General features: G+C 43.2%; 1 protein-coding gene across 8 annotated transcripts in view; it reads left to right on the forward strand.

Annotated features, from left to right (window-relative positions):
- The first annotated feature begins 1,408 nt into the window (after positions 1-1,408).
- Positions 1,409-12,300, forward strand: part of LOC311234894 (E3 ubiquitin/ISG15 ligase TRIM25-like) — a 51,947-nt gene continuing 41,055 nt past the window's right edge. For 3 of the 8 annotated variants that reach the window (XM_084322160.1, XM_084322166.1, XM_084322167.1), the window contains exons 1-5: positions 1,409-1,501; positions 1,713-1,905; positions 4,544-4,733; positions 6,668-6,964; positions 8,180-8,554. In XM_084322160.1, coding sequence (XP_084178286.1) covers positions 6,734-6,964; positions 8,180-8,554 — 606 coding nt within the window. In that variant the 5' untranslated portion in view covers positions 1,409-1,501; positions 1,713-1,905; positions 4,544-4,733; positions 6,668-6,733. Of the gene's footprint in view, positions 1,502-1,712; positions 1,906-3,182; positions 3,242-4,543; positions 4,734-5,300; positions 5,360-6,667; positions 6,965-8,179; positions 8,555-12,300 lie in introns of those variants that run through there. The other 5 variants (XM_084322161.1, XM_084322162.1, XM_084322164.1 and 2 more) reach the window with 5 other exon arrangements.

Raw genomic sequence — 12,300 nt, forward strand, 5'->3', positions numbered from 1 at the left:
CAACGTGCTCTCAGTAGATCCCTCCTGCTCAACGTGCTCTCAGTAGATCCCTCCTGCTCAACACGCTCTCAGTAGATCCCTCCTGCTCAACACGCTCTCAGTAGATCCCTCCTGCTCAACGTGCTCTCAGTAGATCCCTCCTGCTCAACGTGCTCTCAGTAGATCCCTCCTGCTCAACACGCTCTCAGTAGATCCCTCCTGCTCAACACGCTCTCAGTAGATCCCTCCTGCTCAACACGCTCTCAATAGATCCCTCCTGCTCAACACGCTCTCAGTAGATCCCTCCTGCTCAACGTGCTCTCAGTAGATCCCTCCTGCTCAACGTGCTCTCAGTAGATCCCTCCTGCTCTTGCTGAAACCCCAGTTTACAGTATACACCCTCTCACACACAACTGACAAGCACTCATTCATCTTCATACTCGCACCTACATACTTTCATACAATATAAAAAAAAGTAAGTAAAGAGGACAACCTAGGTACAATCTCAGTACAGTGAGTACAATGCAGAAAATGAGGTACAAAACTTTAGGGTAAGGTGCAAATGCAAATGAGCTATGAATGTAGTGCAAATGTCTTTAATAATAGATGAATACAATGTAGTGTTAAAGTGAGTGTGTTTAAATGATAATAATAATAATAACATTTGTATTATTATAATCCATGAAGATACATTTGATAATTGTAATACATGAAGCAGACCAGATGAATTACAGTTAAAGCGCTGGGTGACAGTTGCAGATGTGTGTAAACAACTCTGTGATAGAGTCCTTAACTGAGGTGCCATCCCCCAATGGAAAAACATGCCCAACAGATCGCTGACGCTGTCGCGTCCCTGACGAAGACGGGCAGGAGGTACCTCGCTGCCCTTGGGGGGAAGGACGACGGGATGGGTCAAGCGCAGAGCTCAATCGCATCGGCGACCCTAAAAACAGTGCGTGTGTGTGTGTGTGACTGTGTATGTGCCGCCCATCGCTGCATGTCGTTGCATGCTGAATAAAGACTTCTGAGTTAAGTCCTGCATTATTATTACATGCAACGTCTTAAGAGCACCCCTAGGTGTCACTGTAACACAGGCTATAAACATGCCTATTATGTAACAATCACTTCTGTTTTGTTATTGGTATATATTACACTAAATGTCGTGCTTGGAGGTGTAAGAAACCAAATAAATAATATAAATAATGGAACAATTAAGTTTAGTCTTTACTGTCTGCATCCTATATTATTTAAAACGACCCCAAAGACATTCTTAACTTTCTATGCTGACTTAAATTCCACCCCCTGGGAGGAAACCAGGAAGTAGCCTGGTATGTGCCAGTACTGTAATAGAAGAAGAAGAAACCAGGAAGTAGCCTGGTATGTGCGAGCATAGATATCTATGTGTGCGAGTACTGTAATAGGCAGGAAACAGTGGAGCATGTGTTGCTGGATTGTTATACTGTACCAACAGGAGAGACAGATCCTCAAAGACGGGTTGGAGAGAGACCACATCAAGCTGGAGGTGAGAGAATTGTTACGACTGAGCTCAGGGAATGTGGGGTACAGGGCCATTTACTTTTTCTAAATGAGACAGGTTTGTGTGGAAGGATATAGAGTAGTCACTAGTCTGTACTGTACCCATTCTGCAATCTGTTAATAAACTTTTCAATCAATCAATCAATCAGTCATAAGCATCATGTGCATAACTCATCTAGATCCACACTCCATTTCAGAAGGTGGCGGTAATGCACCAAAAAGTTTGTGCCAACAGCCAATAAAAGCCAGAAGAAGAAGGAGCAGCAGGAAGTGCCGCCCCTTCTCTCCCTTTTCAGAGAAAACGAAACTGTTCAGTTGTTGTTGCCTCTTGTCTGAGTGCGACGTGTGGAACAGAGTGTCGGGTTCACTTCATTTCACCTGGAAGAGACGGTAAGAAGAGGGTTTTAGCCATCAGAGATGTATTACAGAGTGAATAAAACAATATTACAGAGAATACACACAGCTGTGGAGTGGACACGGTCACTACTTAGGGGGGGGGGGGGGGGGTTGGACATTTACACTCAGGGGCCAGTTTCGAATTGCAGTCTCCTGTAGGTGCTCTTTGAGAGTGGTTTTGAAGGTGGGTAGTGATTCACATTCCTTTACAGCTTTGGGTAGGGCGTTCCACATCGATGTGGCATAATTGCGAAACGTGTTTAGTCCCGTGTGATTTCCTGTTATGCAAAGAGAGTAATCTTCGGGTAAAAATGACTAGTGGGTATGAAAGGTGCTATACAAATAAAGTGCATTATTATTATTATTACTACTACTTATGGGGGGAGGGGGTTGGACATTACACTTTTCGAATGGCCAGTTTCGAATGGCAGCCTACCGTAGGTGTTCTTTGAGAGTGGTTTTGAAGGTGGGTAGTGATTCACATTCCTTTACAGCTGTGGGTAGGGCGTTCCACATTGATGATACAATTTTGCTTGTTTGTACAGTGTCTCCTCCCCCCCCTCAATGTACAGTTTTGCTTGTTTATACAGTGTTTCTCCCCCCCCCCCCAACCACCTCCAATGTAAATTACCCAGTATGTTTGTCAATATCCCAATGTACCCAACCCCCCCCCCACACAACCCCACCCATTGGCAATGTACAGTTTCTACGTCAAATGTATATACTCCCTTTTCTTGACTCCTTCTGTATCACAAACAGTACTGTATTTGCAAATCTGGTATGTCATAGATGTATAGATGTAGCAGTACTGTCTATCTGTATGTCATGTATGTCATATATGTCCTGATTAATTGAAAATGGGGGACCCTGATGTAAACAAGACGAAAGTCTTTCTCTGGTCTGCATCCCCTTAACAATTGTGTGTATTGAGCTGTACTGTATTGTACCCATTCTGCTATCTGTTAATAAAGTTTTCAATCAATCAATCATGTGGCATAATTGCGACTAGAGGGCAGCGTCTTACCAACCATGCTGAGCGGCCATCTTTGTTTTCACTCATTCACTATTACTGTATACATATTTTATATATTATATTATATGCATTATATATATATATATATATGTGTTACCATAGTGTTATTATGTATTTATGGTATATGTTGTCAGCCGAGTTTGCTATCTTGTTCTGTTTCAGGGTGTCTTCATCTTTGTCAAGTATTAAATACTATTAAATACTATACTACTATTATTTTATGTTGTACAACATGCAGGTATGCAATATGTGCAGTGACCAGAAAACTACAGTTATTGTATTTGATGTCCTCTGTAGGTATGTGGCACCATACATAATGCAAACATGTTATTTTCATTCACTCATTCAAGGGTACTACGACTATGCTTGCACCTCATGGTACCAAAGCACCTCAAAGGCGTTAAAAACTAAATTAATACAAACATCACAAAACAAACTGGTCAGACTACTGCTTGACCTTACTCCTAGAACCCACCTCACCCCTGCCCACTTTGACAACCTAGGATGGCTTAGAGTAGACGACAGAGTACAGCAACTTGCAATGGGCCTGGTCTACAAGATACACTACACGACTAAGGTACCCATGTACATGTCAAAATACTTCCCAAAGGTCAGTGAATACCACAACACCAGAGGGAGTTCCACAAATCATGTTAAACCCAGATTCGGCTCAAACAAGGGACTAAACACGTTTCGCAATTATGCCACATCAATGTGGAACGCCCTACCCAAAGCTGTAAAGGAATGTGAATCACTACCCACTTTCAAAACACTCTCAAAAAACACCTACGGGAGACTGCAATTCGAAACTGGCCCCTACAAATGTCCTAACCTAGTTGTACAGTAAATGACCAAGTATGGCTTTGTCAGTATTCCAATGTACAGTGTACAATGTGTGTGTCCCCTACCCACCCCCCCCCCCCCCCCCCACCTCCAATGTACAGCCCCCACCCACCCACCCAACCTCCTCCAATGTACAGTTTCTACGTCAAGTGTATATACACTATTTTTCTGGACACTTTTGTATCACAAACAGTACTGTATTTGCAAATCTGATATGTCATAAATGTATAGATGTAGCAGTACGGTCTATCTGTATGTCATGTATGTCATATTTGTTATGATGAATTGAAAATGGGGGACCCTGATGTAAACAAGACTAAAGTCTTTCTCTGGTCTGCATCCCCTTAACAATTGTATGTATTGAGCTGTACTGTACCCATTCTGCAATCTGTTAATAAACTTTTCAATCAATCAATCTGGAGGTGAGAGAATTGTTACGACTGAGCTCAGGGAATGTGGGGTACAGGGCCATTAACTTTTTCTAAATGAGACCGGTTTGAGTGGAAGGATATCGAGTAGTCACTAGTCATTAGCATCATGTGCATAACTCATCTAGATCCATGTGTATGTCATAAATGTCTATATGAATTGAAAATGGGGGACCCTGATGGAAACAAGACAAACGTCTTTCTCTGGTCTGCATCCCCTTAACAATTGTGTGTATTGAGCCGTACTGTATTGTACCCATTCTGCAATCTGTTAAATAAAGTTTTCATTCATTCATTCATTCATTCATTCATTCACACTCCATTTCAGAAGGTGGCGGTAATGCACCAAAAAGTTTGTGCCAACCGCTAATAAAAGCCAGAAGAAGCAGCAGCAGAAAACAGGAAGTCCCGCCCCTTCTCTCCCTCTTCAGAGAAAACCAAGCTGTTGTTGTTGCCTCTTGTCTGAGGGCGACGTGTGGAACAGTGTCGGGTTCACTTCACTTCACCTGGAAGAGACGGTAAGAAGAGGGTTTTAGCCATCAGAGATGTATTACAGAGTGAATAAAACAATATAGAGAATACACACAGCTGTGGAGTGGACACGGTCACTACTTGGGCGGGGGGGGGGTTGGACATTTACACTTTCGAATTGCAGTCTCCCGTAGGTGTTCTTTGAGAGTGGTTTTGAAGGTGGGTAGTGATTCACATTCCTTTACAGCTGTGGGTAGGGCGTTCCACATTGATGTGGCATAATTGCGAAACATGGAGTTAGTTATTTTGGGGAAGGAAGTTTAAATGTGAAGAGTTTATCGCCGGTCACTAGAGGGCAGCGTCTTACCAACCATGCTGAGCGGCCATCTTTGTTTTCACTCATTCACTATTACTGTATACATATTTTATATATTATATTATATGCATTATATAGATATATATATATGTGTTACCATAGTGTTATTATGTATTTATGGTATATGTTGTCAGCCGAGTTTGCTATCTTGTTCTGTTTCAGGGTGTCTTCATCTTTGTCAAGTATTAAATACTATTAAATACTATACTACTATTATTTTATGTTGTACAACATGCAGGTATGCAATATGTGCAGTGACCAGAAAACTACAGTTATTGTATTTGATGTCCTCTGTAGGTATGTGGCACCATACATAATGCAAACATGTTATTTTCATTCACTCATTCAAGGGTACTACGACTATGCTTGCACCTCATGGTACCAAAGCACCTCAAAGGCGTTAAAAACTAAATTACAAACATCACAAAACAAACTGGTCAGACTACTGCTTGACCTTACTCCTAGAACCCACCTCACCCCTGCCCACTTTGACAACCTAGGATGGCTTAGAGTAGACGACAGAGTACAGCAACTTGCAATGGGCCTGGTCTACACTACACGACTAAGGTACCCATGTACATGTCAAAATACTTCCCAAAGGTCAGTGAATACCACAACCACAACACCAGAGGGAGTTCCACAAATCATGTTAAACCCAGATTCGGCTCAAACAAGGGACTAAACACGTTTCGCAATTATGCCACATCAATGTGGAACGCCCTACCCAAAGCTGTAAAGGAATGTGAATCACTACCCACTTTCAAAACCACTCTCAAAGAACACCTACAGGAGACTGACTGCAATTCGAAACTGGCCCCTGTAAATGTCCTAACCCAACCCCCTCCAATGTACAGTAAATTACCTAACCCAGTAATACACGAGACCCTCTTCTTGGGACCAAGTAAGGTTTAGTCGATATTCCAATGTACAGTTTCCCCCACCCGCCCACCCAACCACCTCCAAATGTACAGTTTCTACGTCAAATGTATATACTCTCTTTTTTTAGACTATTTTTGTATCACAAACTGTACTGTATTTGTAAATCTGGTATGTCATAAATGTATAGATGTAGCAGTACTGTATCTGTGAATGAATGAATGAGAACTTTATTTAACATTGCAGAATGGGTACAATACAGTACGGCTCAATACACACTGTATGTCGTGTATGTCATATATGTTATGAATTGAAAATGGGGGACCCTGATGTAAACAAGATGAAAGTATTTCTCTGGTCTGCATCCCCTTAACAATTGTGTGTATTGAGCTGTACTGTACTGTATTGTACCCATTCTGCAATCTGTTATTAAAGTTTTCAATCAATTTTCAACGTTATATATTGTACCTGTTGCATTTCCTGCTATGTCCAGCAGGTTGTGCAAGTTTACCAATTTGGTTTATAGACCTACAAATGTATGTTATAGGCTACTGTGTTCTGGTACATTGTGTTGGCAAGTAGAGATTGTAAAATAGTACATGTATTTTTTATAAATACTGTGTCATTGAGACATTATAAAAAGAGCAGTCTTGTAGCTATCTGCTGAGGTATGCAAGATGTGCAGTGACCAGAAAACTACAGTTATTGTATTTGATGTGTCTTCTGTAGGAAGTAAATAGTCGACAGCAGTCTCTTCAATCTCTGACCAATTGAGAACCGTTACACGTGGGTAAAATGGCTGAACAGCAGGAGGGTGTTGTGTTGGACAAGGACCAGTTCTGCTGTTCTATCTGTCTGGACCTTCTGACGGAACCAGTCACGGTCCCCTGTGGACACAGTTACTGCAGCAGCTGTATTGGAGATAGCTGGGACCAGGATGAGAAGAAGGGAGTCTACAGCTGTCCCCAGTGCAGACAGCGCTTCAATCCAAGGCCCGCACTGAAGAAAAACACCATGCTGGCGGAGGTGGGTGGCTTGATGAGCAGGTTGGCACCTTGCATGGCTCTGCCGTCGGTGTGTGAATGTGTGAGTGAATGGTAAAATGTGAGGAACAAATTGTAAAGCGCTTTGGATAAAAGCACTATATAAATGCACCATTTACCAGTTTAAGAGCGGAACAGATGACCTATGGCCCAAAACTGGGGGAGGGGTCTCAGTGTCTTTACTAAAAGGTTTGTTTTAAAATGGTTTTTTAAAAGTTCAAAAAAGGTGTTTTCTTCCTGTGCAGGATATTGAGCTTTTTGTTCTATGAACATTTTTTTTTTTTTTTTTTATTGATCTTTTTCCCCCTCCATTTTCCTCCGATTTTCTCCCATCCCAATGTTAGTCGTATGCCAATTCCCAGTCCCTTCCTGGTCGCTGCGCACTTACCCCCCACAGTCAGATCATCTGGGAGAGTGGAGGCTACCACGTGCTTCCTCCGACACACGTCCAGCCAATCACCGCTTCTTTTCACCTGGCAGCGCGGATTCTCATCGAGAGGGCGTAGCGTGTGGGAGGACCACACTATCCCCCTCAAGTCCTATCCGCGCTTAGCAGGCGCCCCGACCGAACTGTAGGAGTCGCTGTTTACAACGACCCGGACCCACCCCGCCAGCTTCTCCCACCCTCTAATACAGCCAATTGTATTAGTGCAGACGGCCAGCCAAGCTGGTGACAACCCCGGAGCTGTGAGCTGGATTCGAACAGGCGAATCCAGCTCACAGCTCCGGGGTTGGTGACGAACGCAATCTCCGCTCGGCCACCTAACCGCCTGTTCTATGAACATTTTAAACATAATGGCATTTTTGAATGTGCGATAATAACAATGCTAACCATACGAATCCTCATTTCTACTATGAATGTGTCAATCATCAATGAATTAATTAACAAGGCACAGAAAGGTCTTGCTATGCCCCTGTATACATACAGTGTTCCTACACTTCAGAACTTTTTTCCAGGCCTACATTTCTTTGATTGAATTTAAAGTGTTTGGTCCGTGTGCAATATGAAGTAACTTATGCTAATAGTCGACTCATTAACAAATATCTCTGATGGTCAGTTTTGCGTATCGGTACTGAAGCCCCCCTCCCCCCATGTACATGGAGAGACAGAAACACGTGTAATTTCTCATTGCAGATGTATTGTTTTCCTTGTTTTGTGGTCATCAGTGACTGAGCCGTCCTCCTTCTGTCCTCCTAGGTGGTGGAGCAGCTGAAGAGGACAGGGGGCCAGCAGGCTTCTGCCTCTGCTGCTCTGACCTACGCCGGACCAGGAGACGTGGCCTGTGATTTCTGCACTGGAACCAGACGCCACAAGGCCCTCATGTCTTGCCTGGTGTGTCTGGCTTCTTTCTGCGAGACCCACCTCCAACCTCACCACAGTATCCCCGTGTTGAAGAAGCACAAGCTGGTCAAAGCCACGGCCAGACTGCAGGACAAGATGTGTTCTAGTCACAACAAGCTGCTGGAGGTCTACTGTCGTACGGACCAGCAGTGTATCTGTCTGCTGTGCGTCATGGATGAACATAAAGGCCACGACACGGTGTCGGCTGCAGCAGAGAGGACTGAGGAACAGGTAGGACCAGAACATCTACTTCATGATGAAGATCACATTTAAAGAATGAGGAAGGTCCACAATGAACAAAGGTGTTTAATTAGATCATCACAAAACACAAGTGAAACAAGGTAATGATTACTGAGGAAAATAGACTAAAGAACATCAGAGTCGGAGATTTTATTTGCCATGTCTGGACAAATCCACATTGGAATACAGGTACAGAGCAAACACTGTGTGTCTACGACTAATCCAATACAGGAGCAGAGTAGAAACGGTACAGAAAAAAAAATAAAAAAACATAGACAGTATAAAAGGACATGCTAAGGTTGATATCAACATCCCCTAAAAGTGCATATCATAGTAAAGTGCATAATGCATAGAGGCACAATTTACAGTAAAAGTGCATATAATCAAAGTGTGTGATGCACAGACACACAGAAACAGCACTTCCACAACCTGACTAATAACACACCAAAATAAAATATGATAATATACAAAACTAGCCTTTGGAGGAAGCTCTTAGTAAACCCAGAGGTAGAGCATTGATTGATTGAAAACTTTATTAACAGATTGCAGAATGGGTACAGTACAGCTCAATACATAACATTTTTAAGGGGATGCAGACCAGAGAAAGACTTTCGTCTTGTTTACATCAGGGTCCCCCATTTTCAATTCATCATAACATATATGACATACACGACATACAGATAGACAGTACTGCTACATCTATACATTTATGACATACCAGATTTGCAAATACAGTACTGTTTGTGATACAAAAATAGTCTAGAAAAGAGAGTGTATATACATTTGACGTAGAAACTGTACATTGGAGGAGGTTGGGTAGGTGGGGTGGGGGCGGGGGGGGGGGTTGGGTGGGGGGGGGGGGTTGGGTAGGAGGGGTGGGGGGGGACACTACAACTGTACAAGTAAAACTGTAGATTGGAATATTGACGAAACCATACTTGGTAATTTACTGTACATTGGAGGGTGTAAAGGCCGAATGAGTGTTTTTTGTTATTTATTATTATTATTATTATTATTATTATTATTATTAGTATTATTATTATCATTATCATTATTTTTATCAATAGAAGGTTACAATTTATGGGAATGTAATGATTGAGGGGAATGTTATGATTGAGGGGAAGGTTATGATTCTGTGTAGCCTGTTGGGTGGACTCTGTGGCGCTGTGAGTGGATCACCTGCACCTGTCGGGTGATCGGGCACAGCGCAGCGGAGATCATTAGATAGGTGATAGGAATCAGCTGTTGGGCGGTAGCCGATGGGGAAACCATATGATTTTCTTACCGCTTCAGGACGCTTTCGGAAACTGTTTAGATTACACTTTAAGCAATTAGACCAGGTTATATGACGTTTTAGGATCACTGTGATCAACCCTCCCATGTAACCTACTTATTCTAATTAAATCGGGTCACCACATCGGTGTCTGATAACGGAGCTTAATGTGTGGAAAACTATTTCTTTGGACGTTGAGCGCGTATGGATTCACTCCCCGTCTACACCAAGAAGCGGCATTCTGGCATGTTGCCGCTATATTAAGTAAGAAAATCGCGTTTATTGAACCCCAACCAGCTTCAATAAAGTGAAAGAGGACTCGCGCAGATATTGACGCGACCCAAGGCAGAGGCGCGCGTCAATAAGCACAACACCAGAGGAGGACTCGCAAGAGGACTGACAACAAGGGGCCAGCATTGTTGTGAGAGACAATCAAAGATCAGCGATCAGCAGGAAGGAATCGATCCACATCAGCACAGTGAATGATCACAGCCCGAGGACATCGCTGCCTGTGATCAGCTACAGGATCGATCAACGAAAGCATCACCACCAAGAGGGGAGGATCTTCCCTCCCGGCTCGAGGACATCAAAGGGAACGTGCGTGAGTAGAATGTATGAATGGAATAGACACTACCACGTACGTGGCGCGCGCAAACGGCGCTGTGGAATATAAGCCAAATTATAAAACTGTCTTAAGAACTGGTGGATAAATATAGACAAGATGTCGGATATTGAAACAGAGAATATGGATTTGACACAAGCGGATATTGAGCTGAAACAACTAATGGCATCACGTAAAGCCAGGCTTGCAGCATGCACCCGCAAGAAAAATGAGATTATTCTGATGATGAAATCAAATGATGAACAAGGAGTAAGAACGGACATGGCACTGTTCAATAAGACACTCAGTGCTTTTAAGTCAGCAATTGAGTCTGTACAGCCGTATTTACAGGAAAGCGATGAGGATGAAACACAACGGTATAAACCAAGAATAGATGAATTCAATGCATTTATTAATGTGATGGAAAAATGGTTGATGGAAGGGAATAAGGAAAGGCAAACTCCAGCCCAAAGTCCAACTGGGTCTGGGATCCAAGAGTCTCCAGTAGAGACTCAAGATGAGCTGGAAAGGGACCTTCAGGCTACAATAGGCCCAGAGGATAGCGTTTCCAGGGCCCCATCAAGATCATCCAAATCATCCAAATCATCAAGTAAAAGCCAATCATCCAGGTTATCTGCCGCCCGTCGAAGGGCTGAAAACGAGAGGGCCACCATTCTGGCAAAGGCCGCTGCACTTTCAGCCAGACAAGCCATAAGCCTAAAGGAGGCTGAATTAGAGGTTGAAACAAATCTAAATAAAGCTAAAGCCATAGCTGAATTAAGTCTGCAGGCTAGCCTAAAGGAGGCTGAATTAGAGGTTGAAACAAATCTAAATAAAGCTAAAGCCATAGCTGAATTAAGTCTGCAGGAGGCTAAAGCCAAGGCTAAATTAAAGGCTGAGAAGGATAAACTCGACTTTGACACAGACATGGCTGTATCAGCGGCCAAACTCAAGATACTGGATGAGTATGAGACATTATCACAAACCAACTCATCTAGAACCACGAGGTATCCATCACAAATTAACCAGCCACCCTCTCAAGAGGACGGATATGTGTACAAGATGCAACCTAGAGATGGTATGAATGATTATGTTGACCAAGCACATGCTCTAGACACCTCAGAAGGACTACCGATATTACAATCCACGGTAGAATATGCATCCATAAATGCTGTTCCAAAAACCCCTGTGCAAAGACAGCTCTTGGACCAGTATGCATGGGCGCACACACCACAACAACAACAACAACAACATCAGCAACCACAACAACAACAACAACAACATCAGCAACAACAACAACAACAACAGCAGCAGCAACAACAACAACAACCACAACAGCATCAACAACAGCAGCAGCAACAACAGCAACCACAACAACAACAACAACATCAGCAACAACAACAGCATCAACAACAGCAGCAGCAGCAACAACAGCAACCACAACAACAACAACAACAACATCAGCAACAACAGCATCAACAACAGCAGCAGCAACAACAGCAACCACAACAACAACAACAACATCAGCAACAACAACAACAGCAGCAACAGCAGCAACAACAGCAGCAACCACAACAACAACAACATCAGCAACAACAACAACAACAGCAACAACCACAACAGCATCAACAACAGCAACAACCACAACAGCATCAACAGCAACAACAACAACAACAACAACAACAACAACAACAACAACAGCAGAGGCCTCCACAAGTAGTGAGACCCAAACAGCCATATATACAGCCACTACCACCTGTACAGTATCGACCACCACCATATGTGCTACCTCAGCCACAACCTTGGCAACAACCACATGCTCCATATCAGCATCAGAACCCTGTGCAGCTTCTGCTACTGCAG

This window comes from Notolepis coatsorum (assembly GCF_963971535.1).
Source record: "Notolepis coatsorum genome assembly, chromosome: 9".
Classification (NCBI taxonomy): Eukaryota; Metazoa; Chordata; class Actinopteri; order Aulopiformes; family Paralepididae; genus Notolepis; species Notolepis coatsorum.